This window comes from Chinchilla lanigera, unplaced genomic scaffold (assembly GCF_000276665.1).
Source record: "Chinchilla lanigera isolate Chin_1 unplaced genomic scaffold, ChiLan1.0 scaffold00068, whole genome shotgun sequence".
In the NCBI taxonomy this organism is placed as follows: domain Eukaryota; kingdom Metazoa; phylum Chordata; class Mammalia; order Rodentia; family Chinchillidae; genus Chinchilla; species Chinchilla lanigera.
Genome location: NW_004955469.1, coordinates 11,047,235 through 11,065,795, shown reverse-complemented (window position 1 = coordinate 11,065,795; position 18,561 = coordinate 11,047,235). Strand labels below are relative to the sequence as shown.

Genomic DNA, 18,561 nt, shown 5'->3' with positions numbered 1-18,561 from the left:
GTCTTCAAAGAGGGTAAGGGATGTTCATAATAATGAGAATATGTAATTACAAAGTGGAAAATGAGAGTTGCAGTATGAGTTTAGAAGTAGAAATGTATGCTTGTGTAATGAACTCTGCTTTCTATCTCCCTGATAACATGAGGGAACTGGAGGCTCAGAAGTCCACTGACCTCCGTTCCAGTGTCACTCCCAACACCAAGCAGTGACCTCCCTCAGCCTAGCTCATCCCTCCACTGCTGCCCCATCATTTCGGTCTGCAGCTCTTCCCCTTGATTCTACCCCTTTCTCATTTGTGGATCATGTGGCTTCACAGACATCATCAAAGCAAAAGATGAGCTGGGACCAGGCCTCCCTGTCCTCACCCAAAGCCGCGGAGTCTGCTACAAAGTGCCACTTGGTCCTATTTCTGCCCTTTTCATTAGGCCCAGAACTTTCCATAAATCTCAGCTGAGCTCTAATGCTGCTCGGTCACGACAAGGTGGTACTCTCTTTGAAAGTTATCCTTGGTTAGAACCATCTTTTCCATCTTTTCTCCATGTCCTTCTGAGAGCAACCTGTGTGACGCTTTGGTGACTTCAAACATGTCCTTCCACTTTTCACTGAGATGAATTCTGCTCTGGCATGTCCACCTACATTCTGCACCAGAGCATTCAGAGTCTCCGGCAGAAGGGCCCCATTTTTGGAATCTACTTTCCTAACAACATGGCACATTATGGCAACATCCCACGCTCTGTTAGAGGTGAGGAGATGAAGGATCACATTCTCCTAAGAGTCTTATCACTTCGAACTCTGTAACTAGTCACTGAAAGGGGGAATTCGATCCCGGAGTGACCCTTTGTTCTTTTATCTTTTTTGAAGGGATTAAATTGTCAAAGATAAAATTCAGAATGATCAGACAGAGTTATTTTATGCAAAACAAAACATCTGGCAAAAGTCACTCATTTCCATCACAACTTTCCTTCTGGCGTCATTTGGTAATTTGTAATAGGAAAGCCTCTTTCCTGTCTTCCAACCAGCGAAGAGGAGAATGGCATATTCCCATAACAGAACTACCTGTACTCCTCTTCTCCTGTCTATCTGCCCTAAAGATTCACGGACTTCTGGACACATACACTTTCTGAATTCACAGTGGAACCCTCTCACTAGAGGCTCATGCTCCCATCTATTTCGTTAACTCTGTTTCTTTTGCACATGATTTACTACAACTTTAAGACTTATGTGCTGTTCTACCAATTCCGAGTATGTTCCATGATATTACGTTTACTTTCTTGTCATCAAGCTCAAGATCACTTTTTAAGCAACTATTTCATATGCGTCAGCATAAAGACCTTTCTGGAGCCATAAATATTGTTCCTGGTCTATTTCACTATATTTCTCTTGAGAATCAGCAGCTATATATCCAGCTATTTTTTCTTCTTTTTGATGCCGTCTACATTATGCCGTTATGGTTTTTTTACAGCATTTTATGTGCCACTGACCTTCAAAATTCAACTTCAACCTTATGGATCAGGTTAGTGACACTAGCAACATCTACGGCCCATGCCAGTCCATTGGTCTGGCATCTTAAGCCACGATCCACAGTCCAAGTGCTATTTTTATAAATACTATCTTAACAGCCAGTTGTTCATGCTCCAAGTTTTTTCTCAACCAAGAATCAGAACCTTGATGAAACCAGTTGAAATATGAAAACACCATCTGTCCCTCATAAGGTAATTCTTGTTTATTCTGCACAGGACTTGAATAGTATTAAAGACCCATTCCAAACGTCTGGCTGTGGCCCTTATTCCCACATGCATGTCAGTGGGCACACAGTCCAACAGTCAGAGTGGACAAGTCTTGGAAGGCTTCCCGTCGGGCCTCAGGGGCACACCATAGGAAAATGGACCATCTGGAGCCTGACTCCGAAGAAACCAGCTTCATAACCTCAAAAAAGTAATTCCTCAGCCATGCAGCTTGGCAAAGACTTTACATACAATCATGGGTGTGAGAACCATAACGGTTCCAGCTAGAAATATTTGGGAATATCTTAACCTACTTGAATTTGATATCCTGGAAGGCACACAGTTCTGGAACACTTCTTCAAATGACTGGCAAAAATAATCCTGTAGTCTGTACACGACAATAGCTTCCTGCCAAGCAGCAGTTTTTCTGCTCCTGGATTATCTGCTTTTAGCCTACATTTTTAACAAAATGGTGACTAAAGCCCCCTATATCTTACATGGTTGTTATGAGAATTAGACACGGAACATCTAGAATGATGCTTAGCACATAGTAAAAGGTTAATAAGTTCTATTTCCTGTTGCGGTTATTTTGATTACTATTGTCCTGTTAAGCATTTTCAGTAATTTCCCCTAATTCTTTTCCATTTCCCTATTAGTTCTGAGGCTTGGAATTGGCTTATTTCTTCCACAGAGTTTAATATAACAAAGAAACAGAGCAGAGGAAAGAGCTGTCTAAACTTCATCTTGGAGGTGAAAACCCTAGTGATGCACATGACACATTTATCTTCCCAAAACAAAATTCAGAGACATATTTTCTCATTTTTTTTCTCCCCAGGGACATTGCTGCCAGGAACTGCCTCTTGACCTGTCCTGGCAGTGGAAGAATAGCAAAGATTGGAGACTTTGGGATGGCCCGAGACATCTACAGGTGGGTGGACTGCCATCCCCTGTGAAAGCCTCACCCCACTCCCCACCCCATCCTCTCAAAGGAGTGGCTGCAGCTACTTCTACCTTACATCATCTCCTGGTACTCTGTCAACTTCCCCTGTGAAATTTCAGTGATTTCCTTTCAGGATATGGGAAACCTTAATTAGTGCCCATGCCTGAGGGTCTAATTCTGGATCCCACTGCCTGCAGTAATTGACGTGAAGTGCTTAATTGGGTTGTCTCTCTGGTTCCAACTCTCTAATCCTGCCATGTTCTGAGACACGGAATAATTTGGATACTTGATATAAAAAGTCCCAAGTGAACTTTATAACTTAACCCCTCCCCTCAGTACTCGGGAATTCTAACAGGATGCAGTAGAGTCCATCACAGGCCCAAGCACCCTGCACTAACGATACTGGGCCAGCTCAGTGGTCAGACTTACCCACCCTCAGGGACACTGGAGTGGATTCAAAGCCCACAGGGATGGACTTAGCTCAGCTTCACTTTTTTTTCTCTGTGATATGCCCAAGGCAACATAAAAAATAATAAATTAATCTTAGATTTTAGAAATAATACTTCTATGGTACTTTCTATCACTCTCCTCTTTCCAACCTCCTAGCTCCCTTTTCTAAGTAGATACAACTGTGACTCGTTACAAGCCCTGAGCACATAGTTCCTGCGCATGGTCACTGATTAACCCCTTCCCTAACTCACAGGAGTAGTAGGGAGATGGTTACATAGAGCTTTAACTGTCTGGAGACTTAGTGAGATGATCCCGACACTTGTGAGGGCTCTGTCAGAACTGGAAACAAGCTCCAGAGGGATGATGGTGCTGCTACCACCCTGCCGCTGGGAGAGCAGTATAAGGATGATGGAGTCGGGCACAGCTCCGTGGAGCCACCCACCACTATCACTATGTGACTTTCCAGAGCTCCATTCTACTTGTTTTGTTTTGCTCTGTGTTGTTTTGTTTTGCTTGAGACAGAGTCTCACTATATAGTTCAGGCTGGCCTTGAACTCACTATGTAGCCCAGGCTGGTCTGGAACTTGAGGTAGTTCTCCTGCCTCAGCCTCCCAAGTTCTGGGATTGCAAGTGTGCACCACCATGCCTGGCATTACCACTCTACTTTCTACACCCAGAATCTCAGAGCTCCTCCCCTCTACTTTCTCAGAATACCTTGACTGCCTCCATTTTAATATCCACAAGCTGCAGCACATTAGCCAGCTCGTCCTTTCTTACCAGAGCCTCTCTTCTGACAGCTCTGTGTCAGGCAGCTTTCTGTCTCCGTGACAAACACCTGAGATAAATCAATTTAAAATGAGGAAGAAGTTTATTTTCGGCTCATGGTTTGGGAGGTTTCAGTCCATGGTCCCTTGGCACTGTTGTTCTGGGCTTGAGCTCTATTTACCTCATGGCAGCTGGAAGGCAGAGGGAAGAAGGAAGGGGACTGGGTCCCAATCTCCCCTTTTAGGGCGCACCCACAATGATGTCATTCCTTCCACTAGGCCTCACCTCCTAAAGGTTCCACACCTCTCAGTAGCCCTACAGGCTGCCAACCAAGCCATCAGCACATGGATCTTGGGGTACATTTAAGATCCACACCATTACACCTCCCCGTCTCTAGGCTTAAACCACCCAGCTTACCTACAGCCCCACCGTTCCCCACATACCTGTCCCTTTGTGGGTCAGAATGGTCTTCCAAGAGAGCCCCTGGGCCTCCCAGCTCCATCAGTGCCCCTCTGAGCTGCTTTCCCTGTGCTTTACCCCCATCTGACATGGAAGAGATCACTCCTTCTTTTGTGTCACTGAATATTGCCCCGTCCCTGTTACTATATGTGTTGCTGTGTGCTGCAGTTGCAGATGTGTGTTTCTTCCATTAAACTGTAGCCTCGGGAGCAAGAGAGACTATGACTTATTTATGAGCTCAGCACATGTCAGAGTTACTTGATACATACTAAACTCTCAGTACATATTTATTGAAGTAATTAATGTAGGCAGCTGGTGGGAAGCTGCCTCCCATAACACACCCAGACAGCAGAACACCAGGCTATGTGTGGTGCTGGCTTAAAGGTAGATGAGTCTATTTATTCATTTTCATCAGAGTTTTATTAATGACAGTACTGGTGAAAACGCAATCAACTCCTCTACCTTTTAAGCTAACTGCATGCCTAGTCCTGTGTTCTCCTACCCAAATGTGTTTGGGGAAGCAATCTCCTGCCAGTCATCAAGGTTATTTGATGACAGCCCCTGCTGAACTCCATGCTGTCGGATGAGTGCCATGGAGGATCCAGAAAGAGTGAGACACAGCCCCAGCTCGCAGCCCTCCCATTCTGGGTCTTGCATTACTGCAGGTCATCAGAAACACACTGTACTTCTAAGGTTGGGGTAATGTTATTCACTGTGAGTTATAATCAACAAAACCCAATAGGGAAATCTAAACATCTGCTAGCGGGGATCTTAGTCATTGCATACATCTTTCCCTTCCTGCCTCTAGCGGGCCATTAAATGACACCAAAGTTCTTAACTAAATGATCTGTGCTCCCCTGCTCTCTTCCTGAGTCACCAAGGACCCCTCGTTAATTTCAATCCTTTAATGGGTAGAGGGTGTTGCTGACACTTTCTCAAGTTTCCTGGCAGAGCTTCTGCTTAGTGCCATCTGCAGAGCCAAGCTTGCTTCCTCCTTCCTCCCCACAGAGCCAGCTACTACAGAAAGGGAGGCTGTGCCATGCTCCCCGTCAAATGGATGCCTCCCGAGGCCTTCATGGAAGGAATATTCACTTCTAAGACAGATACATGGTGAGTGTTCTCCTGCCCTTCTCCAGATAGCACTGTGGCCTGAGATGATGCCCGCGGGCCAGCGATCCACCCCCTCCTCAAGGAGACCAGTGCTAAGGGGGAAAGACGGAAGAGGTCAGATGGGCCCCACAACTGTTAGTTCTCAAGTGTTGGCAAACATCAGAGCACCAGAGAGGCTGCATCCCAAGAGAGCATGATCCAGAAGGGCTGGGGTCTGGCTGAGGATCTGCATTTCTAATCAACTCCAGAGTGATGGAGACAGAGACAGCTTTGGCTTGTGTGTCACAGAGACAGAGATGGGAGTGGTATGGCCACAAGTCAAGGGATTCCAGCTGCTGCTAGACCGTGTCTAGTAGGGGACAGATTCTTCCTTTGGGCCTCAGGAGGGAGCACAGCCCTGCTGACACTTTGTTGCCAACCAGAGAGACTGAGCCCTGATATCTGGCCTTCAGAGCCATGAGAATGAGCATATGTTAAGCCATCAGGTGTGTGGTAACTATTTTTCAATACTGAGGATTGAACCTAAATCCTCACACATGCTAGGCAAGTGCTCTACTACTGAGCTATATTCCCAGCTATTCTGTAAATTTTATTTTGCAAAAAGGTCTCACTAAGTTGCCCCGGCTGGCCTCAACCTTGCAATCCTCCTGCCTCAGCCTCCCAATTAACCAGGAATACAGGCATGTGCCCCTGCACCCAGGTTGCATGGTAAATTCTTAGCGCAGCCACAAGAAATTAACATATCCACTGAAACCAGCCAGCCAGTTGCGCCAGGACCACAAGTCTCACTTCTATACAGCTCCCATCAGCTTCCTAATGCCCCAGCTTTAAAATAGGAACAGCTACCCCAGAATCAACAAACATCTGGGGAGAGGTTCTAATCTGAATAAAACAAGCATTAAGAGAAAGAACTTGGAGGAGGAAAATGCAGAATGAAAACTTCTGAAAAGCTGTAATGTCCACAGAAAGAAAAGGGAAATTATTACAAACATAAGCATAATACACAAGATTACTTAAAGCAGTAGTTTTAGGAGGAAAGAGCTCTTGGAACTGCAAAGATGATGCTAGAACCCTCCAAGGAGCTGCAGCCTGAGTCCTGTGGAGCGTGTACGCAAAGCTGCTGTATGCTTGCAAAGAGTTCAAGTATAAGGAGCAGGGGTAGACTTCCAAGTGGAGAAAGCTGACAAATACAAGCTGCCTCGGTCAATGTTAACAGAAGTCAGTCATGTTGATAGTTGTAACCTCGAGTTGACATGGGCAAGTGGCACTTTACTGCTAGGGTCTTCCTCCCCAGACCACACAGCCCCCGTGTAATCATGAGAAAAACACACAAATCCCAGGGAACTGTATTCTACTGTCACGTAAGCTCCTGACAGGATTCAGGAATAGGAAAGGGAAATTCAGTAAAAACTAAGGATATCCTTACTAAGTTTTAGCTAAAACGTCTTGATATTGGTTCATTAATTGTAACAAATGTACCATATTAATGTGATGTTAAAAATAGCAGGAACTGAGTGTAGAGTATCTGGGAATGCTGTATTCACAATTTCTTCTCAGCTTCCACTGTTCTGAAAAACAAAGCTTATTTTTAAAAAATATGAGGACAGAAATGTAAAAGTAATAGAAGGGTTAGGCTATAGAGTTAAGTAATTCTTCTGGAAAATAAAACAATTCAAAAGAGATAGGATACACTGAAAAGAAAATTAAGAGGATTAATCAATAGATCAAGTAAGCTGACAAAAGAGGAGTTCCAGAAAGATGGAAGAGAGGAAATGAAGAGCATAAAAATATCAAAGGATTAACTGAGGATTTCCCAAAATAGACCATAACTCTCCAGAATGAAATCACCCACCAAGTTCCAAGCCCCGCAGTTAAAAACAGACACATAGGAGCAAATCCCTGTGACATTTCAGACCAGTGGCACTGAACATTCCATGCACTTCCAAGGAGAAAAAAAAATAATAGTAAAAAATGGTCTGAGAATCCAGGGGATCCAAGTGCCATGCAATGCTTGGGCTGCAGAAGAGCAAGAAAACAGTGAGCAAATGGACAGATGTCCTCATGACTCTGTGATGGCCGCAGGGTGTAGAGCCGCTCCTCATCTCTGTAGGTTAGAGACTGTGAGCAGGGGATTTTGTTGTCCCTAAGTCAGTGAGATTTGCCTTAACCTAACCCAGTGGGTCTCTAAGTAGGATCAATGGGTTACTGGCAACAATGTCACCTAGGAACTTGTTAGACATGCACATCCTCAGACCCCAACTCGGGCCTCAGGAAACGGAAGGTAGGGGCAAGTGTCTGTGTTTAACAAGTCCTCCAGACCACTCCAAGTGCACCAAAGGAAGAGCACCAGCGACCAAACCTACCCAGAGACAGAACAATGTGTACGCAATGTGAAGAACTGCTCTGAGCACATCATTATATCCTATGACCCATCCATTGCACGTTACAGAAAGGTTGACCCTAAGAGACTTGGGCAAGTGTGTTCATTTGCACACTGTCTATGATAGAGAAAAGTCAAAAGACAACCTAGTTTTCCATCAAGCTGGCTTACTTCTACCAAGGAAAACTGCTCAGCAGTATAAAGGAACACACCAAACCTGCATATGTCAAGATGAATGAACCACAAAAATGATATCTGGCATGAAAAAGCAAGTGACAAAAAGGAATAGGGTAACAGTTAAGAATAATTTAACAAGGCAAAAAGCAAGTCTATGATACATATTCTTCATTGCTTTTGCCTTCATAACTTGTTAAAAGATGTGGGAACACACAAGGGAAAAATGCATTCTAGCTTCAGTAGACGAGAGGGAAGTAGGAAGGGAGGAAGGCGCCGAGGTGGAGCTTACCTGTATCTATCTATCTTATTCAAAATAATGGAGAACTGACTCATGAAGGCAAAATAATGCCAGCTAGATTCTCTCAAAATACATTATGATCTCTTTCCATCATCTACTTAGCTACCTTCATGTCTAAATCGATCTAGACAGACAGAAAACATATAGCTGCGGACTCTTTAGGCCTTTCTTGTTTGATTTTTGCCTATCACTTTGCCTTAGCATGCAGAAAGACCTCAAAGAGAGCAGGAAAATTGGTCCCATCATTCTTTCCACTGTCCGAATGAGCTCTTGAAGTGCTGTTTCATGAGTGTCTTTAGCGGGTGTGATTGCAAACAAAAAAATTCAGTGAACGCTTCTGCCAAGTGCCATCCCATAGGAAGGCCAACTTGTAAAAATGTTACTATAGTAACTTTTTTAAAAATTAAATATTCACCATATATTTTGATCACATCTCATACATGCCAGGAAGTTTGTAGTGGCAGAATCAAGAAACATATTCATCTATTCCAGTCTGTCCTGGACAGTTACGTTGTAACCACTGCCTCAACCTTTCTACTTGGAAAATACAGAAAATATCTGGCCAGTCCTCCTCACAAGAGCCTTTGAAATTTCACCAAGATAATCATAAGAGCACTTTATTGCTCTTGGAAGTATAGTTCTCCACAGTTGTTGTGGTAATGTTTATTAACAACAGAAAACTGTATCCAGATACAAAACAAAGACAGCTAAGGTGTGGTGGTGCACACCTGTAATCCCAGCACTTGGGCGGCTGAAGCAGGAGGACTGACACAAGTTCAAGGCCACCCTGGGGTACTAGGGAGTCCAAGGCCAGATGAACTACATTGCAAGACCCTGTCTCAAGAAAAAAACAAAAAAAAAAAAAAACTTTTTTAAATTTTAAAAAGGCAGCTAATCATTAAATTAAGGGTTTAAAATAAAATCATAATCAAAATAGCAAAGGAAATTATTTAGAACATCATAAAAATCATTACAAAAGTCATTCAAAAGAAGTAACAAATGAGAAAGCAAATGCATTTTTAAAAGACAAAAAGAAGACAAAAAGGCTTGATCACCTATACTAAATACATAAAAAATAAAACAGATTGGTATCCATGCAAGAAGCAGACAAAGTGAATGGGTAGATAGGCCAGAAATAGACCTATTTTAATCATATGTCAACAGGTAAAAGGGAAGTTATTTTATAAATAGTGTTGAAGGAGTAGTTGTTTGGAAAAACAAACCCATTTTAGAGCTTTACCTCACCCTATACATCAAATTAAATTACAGCTGATTTGGAGAAGAGAGAAAAAAAACAAACAGAACTTGAAGAAAATAGCATGTATATATCTAATCTTTAATGAAGGGAGGATTACATAACTACAAAATAAAAGGAAATTTCAAAAATTTTAATAAATAAATTTGACTATCTCAAAATAAAAATTTTTGGTATGTTTATTGAAAGGAACAGTCAGAGCTTAAGGTTTTCTTTTTTCTTGACCAATTTTGCATGCTTGAATTTGGTAATCAGAATGACTGATCTGAAAACAACAATATGCAGTATAAGAACCATTGTTGAACTCCAACCATCTTGTGAGGTGAAGCTCTGCATCATTTTCAATTTTTTTTTTTTATTACTTGTTACTGTCTTTGACTCTCTGGTCAGTCTTACATTCTTACATCCAGTGGACTGAGCAACTTTGTTGAAGGTAACAGTATGTAATGTAGCGACCACTGTTAATTCCTATCATTTTGTTTTGAGGTCATGTATCTTTTTGTTGTTTTTGTGTTGTTTTGATTTTGTCTTCACTGTTGTTTTGTTAGTTTTTTCAATTTTTAAAATAAAAAAGAAAATAGCTAGGCAGGTATATATAGTACATGCCTATAACCCAAGCAACTTAGCAATTTAGCAAGACTGTGCCTCAAAACTTAAAAAAAAATTTTTTTTTTTTAAAGATTGAGATACCAAGGCTCTTAGTTTAATCCCAAGTACCACAAAAAAGGAAGGAAAGAAAGAAGGGAGGTAACTAATAGAAAGAGTTGAATTTTTGATAAAAGGTTGACATTTTTGATACATATAAAGAATGTCTACAATGTAAAAGGAAACTAGATACAAAAATAATGTTTTCTCCAGATAATTAAAATGGGCAAAAGACATGAATACAACATTTAGAGAAAAAAATGAATTAATTAATAAACAGTCAGGAAAACATTCCACTATGATAGCTATTAAGTCAATACACACAGTATAAGCTATTTCCCATTTGCATTCCATTGTGAATAAGCATATTGAGCACTTACAGTATCTACTGTCCTCTCAGGCAGTGAGGCAGATGAGCAGACACACATTTGAAATCAAATCAAGAGTGTGTACAAGAATTTGTCAATGTTCATATCCTTTTGCTGTAGTTATTATACTAGACATCTTTATTTTTACTAGATCATCCTAATCTACTAATTCAGCAAATTTATCCTCCTTTAAAAAATGTACAAAGATATTCATCACAGTATTTCAAATATCTTGAAAACTGAAAATGTGATAAGGCAAATTATGACAGAACTACTCAATGGGATATTTTACAGACACTTCAAATTTTATTTATAAAATGTACCAATGCAGAAAATATTTATGCTATAATGGAATGTGCGAGAACACCAAGGTTCAAAATTATACATTGAATACAACTGCAATTAGGTAAGATTAAAAAAACTGAACACAAAACCTTAACTGAAATCTTAAAAGAGAAAATGTCATCAGTGATCACCTTTAAATGGTGCATCACGTGTGGTACTTTCTCATTCCTTTTCTTTTCTCCATCCTAATGGTCCTCTAAAGTGGAAAAAGATGTAATGGGAAAAAATTAAGCTCTTACGTGCGCATGTACATCCATGTCTCTTCTTCTGTCCCCGCCAGGTCCTTTGGCGTGCTGCTATGGGAGATCTTCTCTCTGGGTTACATGCCGTACCCCAGCAAAAGCAATCAGGAGGTTCTGGAGTTCGTCACCAGTGGAGGACGGATGGACCCACCTAAGAACTGCCCCGGGCCTGTGTACGATCCTCTAGGAACACTCTTACTGGTCACTGAGCAGTTTCTCTTCTCAAAAAATATCTGGAGCTGCACAGGCCTCTTTAAGATGAGGGGGCAGATGGTGACCTCATTTAATAAGCCCCAAGACAGGACTTGAAAGAGATGGGTTAAGTCTCCCAGCCCCAAAAGCAATACCACCTTCCAGAAAAGGCACCCACTGCCTGGCTGGAGGCTGTAGATTCACCACGCCCATCTATACTCCTCAAGCACCTCTAGGGCGCTGTGTCCCAGACTCAACCCCTCCTGAGTCTCCTTTAAATACTTCTGTACCCTGCATTTTGTGCTGTCCTGCATGGCATCCCTCACCTACCTTCCCACAATCAAGGCAGATGGGAAATAGAATATTAGAATATTCCATCCCAGAAGTGCCTTTAAGCCAGGAATGGAATGAGGTGAGTCATTTAATGTAAACTCCAGGAAGTCTGTGTTAATTAGCTTTGTATTAGAACACCTGAGGGGCACGATTTTCTCGTTCATCAGCAGGGGGCAGCATACACCAACTACGAGGGCCCTCCATGAGTTACCACCCGTGAAGATTTGTGCCACTCCTAGGCCCTCCCATGTAGAACAGGACTGGGAGAAAAGGATCTTGCATCCTTGTGCTTGTCTTGATTTAATGAATGTGCTTATTTTTTTAGGTACCGGATAATGACCCAGTGCTGGCAACACCAGCCTGAAGACAGGCCAAATTTTGCCATAATTTTGGAGAGGATTGAATACTGCACACAGGTATAAACTCTCTCCCTGTGACCATCAGCATCGAATCTCTATGGAAATGTCTTAAAAGATGGCAAATACCAGAATAGGAAGTAAAAGTTAAACCAGTCAGGGAGTAAGATTTATGACGATGAGAATGAATATTCAATTATCTGTGAAATGACTGGTGTCTCAGTTGGCCCATTTCATCCAATAAACACGAGTAACTCCCACTTCCTTCCCCAGCACACAGTGCCAGGCAGTAGTCATAGGGAATCAATTCAATTCACAAGTATTAACTAGAAGTACAGAGCAGCCCTGCTCTCAGATAATTTACAGCCTTCCTGGAAAATAACAGCATGTGAAATAAATAATACACAATTGCTAAATTGTATGTCCAACTATATGTACTTCAGAGTCTTAAGGGAGTATTCAAAGAAATCTGGAGAAAGTTTAACATCATCAGAGGCACTTATGTAGGTGTGTGCTACACCAGTCACTTCGCACATTACATTGTATCCTCACCGCGGGACACACATGACCCCACTGTGCAGTGAGAGCTTTGGCTTGGAGAGGATGTCCGGGTCACACAGCTTCCAAGCTGTCGCACACCCCCTGTGCACTCCCCTTCCTGCTCCCTTCCAGGGTGACTGAGTTTTCTTTACCTCCCTCCTTCCGTTCAGCAGACCACCGTGCCTCCCAGCTCATTGAGCACGGACACAGTGGAGTATGACTGTGCCATAAAGGACACATTTGAGTCCCTTGGAGGAAAATGGATGCACCTTGAAACCGTAATGTTAAATAAGTCAGGCACACAAGCCTAAACATCATATAACTTCTCCTATTTGAGAAACCCAAAGTATAAATAAAGAGCTAAAGGAAAGACAGCCCATAGGAAATAGGGGGATAGATCTCTCACACATGGAAAGGGGATCCTGAGGCGGAAGGAGTGGAAAGGAGAGGGAGGGGAGGACAAAGGACCTGGTACCTCCGCCCCACAGTGAATGAAATCACTAGCTACCAAGCACGCATGGATAAAGAGTGTTTGAATTGAAAAGCATGGAGCTGATGGACTGAGACTTCCCTGCTCCCAGTGCCTCCGCTTTGTCGTCAGGTCCTCTCCTCCCTTTGCCATGTCTGCGTCCCTCCCCTCTCCCCTGGCCCTCCTCCTGCAGGATTTCTATTCTGAAGCTATTTCAGAAGAGCCCAGCGATGACCCCACTACTACCCTAGAGCCCCTCAGAAGGGACAAAGCATGGACACCTTCTCCGAGCTACAGTTCCTTGCTGTCCTCTCTGTCCACCTCTGTGGGCCCTTGAGCTGGGCAGGTGAATGGGAATCTCCCTCCGGAGCAACGTCCCTGCCTGGGTCCCTGGGATCCTTTCAGAGATGCTTGTGTACTGGCATTTGGGTGAAGACATTACAGTGTAAATGGACTATATCCACCTTCGTACAGCTTTGGAGACTTTTTCTCCAGAGTATATAACAGCCCTCTCAAAATCAGGCAGTTTTACACATGACTATTTTAAATGACATGTAGAAACAATAAACAGGGAGGGAACTAAGGGTTAGAAAGAGTCAGAAGATAGTCATTTTTCATTCTTCACCTCTTTTACTGATGAATATAGGGTGAATGTGTTCTGTTAAACTCAAGTAAAGGGGTGCTTTCCCAATTTGCATGAACATTAATACATTAAGTTTCTCCAGAGTTAAGTTTTCTTCCACAAATTTCCCTTAAACCTCTGGCAATTACTTCTGTTTGTCTGTGCTACAATCTATCACCATAAAAAGGATCTAGCTGCTTTGGTAAATGGTTTTCCTGGTAGCACTTGAGTACTTCCTGGGCTCTCCAAAGCGCCTCTCCTATCCCAAGCAGTCCAGGAAGAAGCAGTTATCCTATGTGTAAGCCAGCCAGGCTCGAGAATGAGGAAGGCAGGCGGGAACGGAGCAGATAACCACACACACACACACATACACACACACACACACACACACACACACACACACACACACTTTATCATTGTTACATGGAAGGATTTTATTGGGAATAGAAGAGTCATTTTTAAAAGATTTTTACAGTAAGCCATTCATGTCTAAAATTTGGTCAGATCTCTTCTTTCCAACACTCCCAACGCCCAGCACCCTATTCACACTCCCATTACAACTTCTCCCTCCAAGGCCTTCAAGGACAGTGACAAGGTCGGACTTGTTTCTTCTCCTTCAGGGCTGCAAGTTAATACTACACAGTACATATTCTAAAGTGAGTTTAGATGAAATTACGCCCAAGGTCTCTTCCAGGCCCAGTGCGCTCTGTCTGTGCCTGACTTTTCATGGGTCCCTCTCTCCTCTCTCAGGACCCAGACGTCATCAACACCGCTCTGCCCATAGAGTACGGCCCACCTATGGAGGAGGAGGAGAAAGTGCCCGTGCGGCCCAAAGACCCCGAGGGGATGCCGCCCCTGCTGGTGTCTCCCCAGCAGGCTAAACCGGAGGTGGAACGTGTCCCGGCCCCAGCTGTGCCACTAGCCCTGCCCACCGCGGCCTCCTCCGGCAAGGCTGTGAAGAAGCCCGCAGCGGGGGTCTCGGTGCAGGTCCCGCGGGGGCCGGCCGTGGAAGGGGGACACATTAACATGGCATTCTCTCAGTCCAACCCGCCGCCCGCGCTGCACAGGGTCCAGGGATCCAGAAACAAGCCGACCAACTTGTGGAACCCGACTTACGGCTCATGGTTTACAGAGAAACCTGCCAAAAAGAACAATCCTCCAGCAAACAAGGAGCCGCACCAGAAGGGCAGCGCGGGCCGCGAGGGAAGCTGTACTGTCCCGCCCAGCGCGGCCGCCGGCAGACTGCCCGGGGCCTCCCTGCTGCTGGAGCCCTCTTCGCTGACTGCCAGCGTGAAGGAGGTGCCTCTGTTCCGGCTGCGTCACTTCCCCTGTGGGAATGTCAACTACGGCTACCAGCAGCAGGGCTTACCTTTAGAGGCCACCACTGCCCCTGGAGCTGGTCATTACGAGGACACCACTCTGAAGAACAAGAGCAGCGCCGGCCAGCCTGGGCCCTGAACTCCACGCTGGCTCAGTTCTCTCGGAGAGAGCCCAAGCCCACAGAGGAGGGGGCCGGGGCTCCACCACCAGAGACCAAACGTCACTTTCATGTTGTGCCAACTTGTTTTGAAGTGCCACATACAATGCTGTACATTCAAAATGCTTTAGAGAGGTTTTGAGCATGGGTTCACCTTATTCTTTCAAAAGAAGAACGTACCCTACAAACAAGGGATCAATACACGGCCCGACTGGTGGCATAAGGTTTTACGCATGGTTGTGGTCGACTTCCTTATGCTTCTTTTAAACTGCGTGTGCTCTGCTTCAGTGTAGTAAGAACTAGCTGCTTATGTGTCTCATAGTGGAAGTCATCGTTTCCTTACCTTGCTGATGTGGACGTGAACAATTTGAGGGGTGAGGAAATGGCAATAAAGACGTGCATTGTAATGACTAGCATGGAGAAAGACATTCTTTACTTAGAAAAGAAAAATCATAAACTACTGAGTGAAACATCACTTTAGATGGGTAGATGCTTCTAATTGTACTGATTCATTGCCAATTGTAAAAAAAAAAAATGTCATGAGTGGTTCCATAGTATAGAGAAAATGTACATACTGTATACTCACATAAATGGAATACATACATCCCAAGTGCTTTGAGTAGGATAAAAACTAGTATAGACCCAGAATTCACCAACCCTATTAATATACCTCATGCCTTAAGAAAATCCCTCTACTAATAGTGAAAAACTGAGTGTGAGGTTTCCTGCTGAATTTAAAACTCAAGACTTAAATTACTTTCAAACTTTCCACTAATTCACATCTGATAGTTAGAAACAAAAATTCTAAGCAGCAGTAATACATCAGAGCATAGAAACATATCCATCTGTGGGCACATGTATCGATATATCTTAAGCCAAAATTTTCTGACAGTTTCAGTCATGAACCCCACCAAATTAAGTTCCTCCTCTCAGTGACAGACAGGGTCACAGGAGGAACAGCCCTTCAGGAGTCCTAGGAAAGTACTAACGCAGTATCCTTCGTTCTCCTGTCCACTTGTGTTTTCTCTCCCTCATGTGATCCTGGTACACTGGGAACACAAATATGATGAAATAATCATAGCGTCATTGCTGCAGCAACAAATTTACATTAAACAAAAGATTTTCCCCTAGGCAGCAATGAAGAAAGAGGTTTAGGAGTGCTTGGAGAGTTGGGGTTCACGCTGACATGTGACAGAGGGGGTTCTGAACCTGGTTTTCACGGATGAAATTTATTTCTATGAAACTGAACTGGGAACCCATTAAATTGTACATGCACCAATGTCTTTATTCCTAAGTGTTCATCTCATTCTTTCCGTCTGCTTCTCCTCTGTTCTCATGTCGTTTGTTGCCTGGTGGTGGTTGGGCCACAGCATCTCTTTGAGAGGAAAGCATTTTAACTTACTTTTCTAGGTATGAACGATTCCCAAGCAAAAAGGCTGTGAGTGTGAGTGTGTGTGTGTGTGTGTGTGTGTGTGTGTACACATGCGTGCCTGCACATTTCCAGTTTCTCAGTTGCATCTACATCAAAAGTATCACTTTGCAAGAGAGCCACTGTGTTCTATGACAATACCAGACAACTGTTCATTTCCCTGAAGGGAGCTGCCTGGTTCCAGAGTTGGTTCTGCACATTCACAGATGCACCAGTACCCTGGGGACCACTTTTCCTCCTCTGCGTAATTGCCAAAATATTTTCATCAGTTATAGATACAAGTGGCAGCATCGATGGAATCATCTCTAAATAACTATCAGGAAAGCTCTGGCTCATGCCAAATTTATTTTAAGTTTTGGTGAAAAGTAGTCTAGCTACACAAGCATTATTCCAGCTCACAAACCATCCACAGGAGCTATAGAACCTCACTTTGAGAAACACTCTCCTAAAGGATTACAACAGAAGTGCTGTTAAGAAAATAATTCTATTTTATGTTTGTAATGCCAGTAACCAGTTAGGCAGGAAGTGTGCCACTCAGCAAAGGCAGTCAACTCCTCATGGTAATTAATAAAGGGGAATCCTATTTCTTTCTTCTCTACAAATACAGGTTGTGCCTTAGTACCACTAACACTGATTTGTTGCTTTTAATTCTTTACTGTCTATGTTATGTAACAGTCAAATCTTACCAGCCTGTATATGTGGATAAGTAAATAAACAACTCCACATTGAGATATGATGACCTTAAGATGTTTCATTGAAGCTGGTGTGATCCTTAGGTAGCAGCATGAGATTAAACTGGACTACTGTCCACAGAATATTGCTCCAGACATATGGCCCCAGCAATTTACACAGATGCTGTGAATTAGAATAAATTCGTTAACTATGATGGCAAGTTCCATCTAGAACATGCACAGGCACCTTTAAAGTTTGCAGGAGTCATGTTAATTAAACCACAGCCAGTACTATATAATTATTTATATTCCACATCTATAAAGAAGCCATGAGATGGTCACAACTGTTTCACTGGGAAACCAGCAAACTGTGAGGAATGACTATCTCTAATGCAAGGTGCCTCAAAATTACAGCAAATCAAACTGGCAGGAATACAGTGTTTTTCAGCTTCATAAGCGCTTATTCCATCGGTTTTGCCACTTTCTGAAATAGTTCCCGAAGTCCTCTTTCCTGTCTTTCACTGTGCCGTCATGGCTGACTCAGTGTCCTGACTGATTCAAAACATTTGTCTTTCACCATCATTTTGACTTTAAGGAAGAGTCAGAAGCTGCGTGGTGCCAGCTCTGGTGATTACGGTGGACGAGGACACACCACAATTTTTTGACAAGCCTGCCATTCACACTTTCGATCACACCTTATGAAAAAATGAAGGAAAACTTCCAGAACTGCATCAGAAAGTGGCAAGAATGATGGGACAAGTGTGTTTGAAGTGAGGGGGAGTATTCTGCAGGGAATCAATGGCAATGTGTCACTACCTATAATAAAATTTTAAAAGACATTTTAAACATCCACCATGTAGATTCTGATCACATCTTGTACGAAAGGAAGACAGTGTTGCCCCTTCCTCACTGGTCAAGGGAAGACATGGACTGCGGAAGCACGTGTCTCCCTCCTACCTGGGCAGCTCCAGTTGTGAGGGGCTCGGGGGTCACTGCCCTGTGTCCTTCCTCTGGCCTCAGCAGTTCTTGTTCCACCCACGGCAGCCCTCTTGCTGATACTCTTTCATCTGTGCCACTCTGCTTCATCTATTGCTTATTTTTAACACATGTAACTAAGTTCCAAAAACACAGGAAGGAAGCTATTTGATCAATCTGAGTAATTCTCTTTAAAAAAAAAAAAAAATTTGGTGTCTCCACATAATACTTGGTAAACCCTCGGCTACAAGACACTGCGTAACTGTGAATTAACTATTCTTTAAAATAAGGGCCTTGAAATACACAGGGCATACCACTAGGGAATTCTAAATATTTCTATCT

General features: G+C 43.3%; 1 protein-coding gene across 1 annotated transcript in view; it reads left to right on the top strand.

The window, feature by feature from the left end:
- Positions 1-16,423, top strand: part of Alk (anaplastic lymphoma receptor tyrosine kinase) — a 701,863-nt gene extending 685,440 nt beyond the window's left edge. Inside the window, exons 25-29 of the mRNA XM_005400546.2 lie at positions 2,557-2,649; positions 5,344-5,445; positions 11,194-11,328; positions 12,006-12,096; positions 14,418-16,423. Coding sequence (XP_005400603.1) covers positions 2,557-2,649; positions 5,344-5,445; positions 11,194-11,328; positions 12,006-12,096; positions 14,418-15,125 — 1,129 coding nt within the window. The 3' untranslated portion in view covers positions 15,126-16,423. The remainder of the gene's footprint in view (positions 1-2,556; positions 2,650-5,343; positions 5,446-11,193; positions 11,329-12,005; positions 12,097-14,417) is intronic.
- Positions 16,424-18,561: the final 2,138 nt, after the last annotated feature.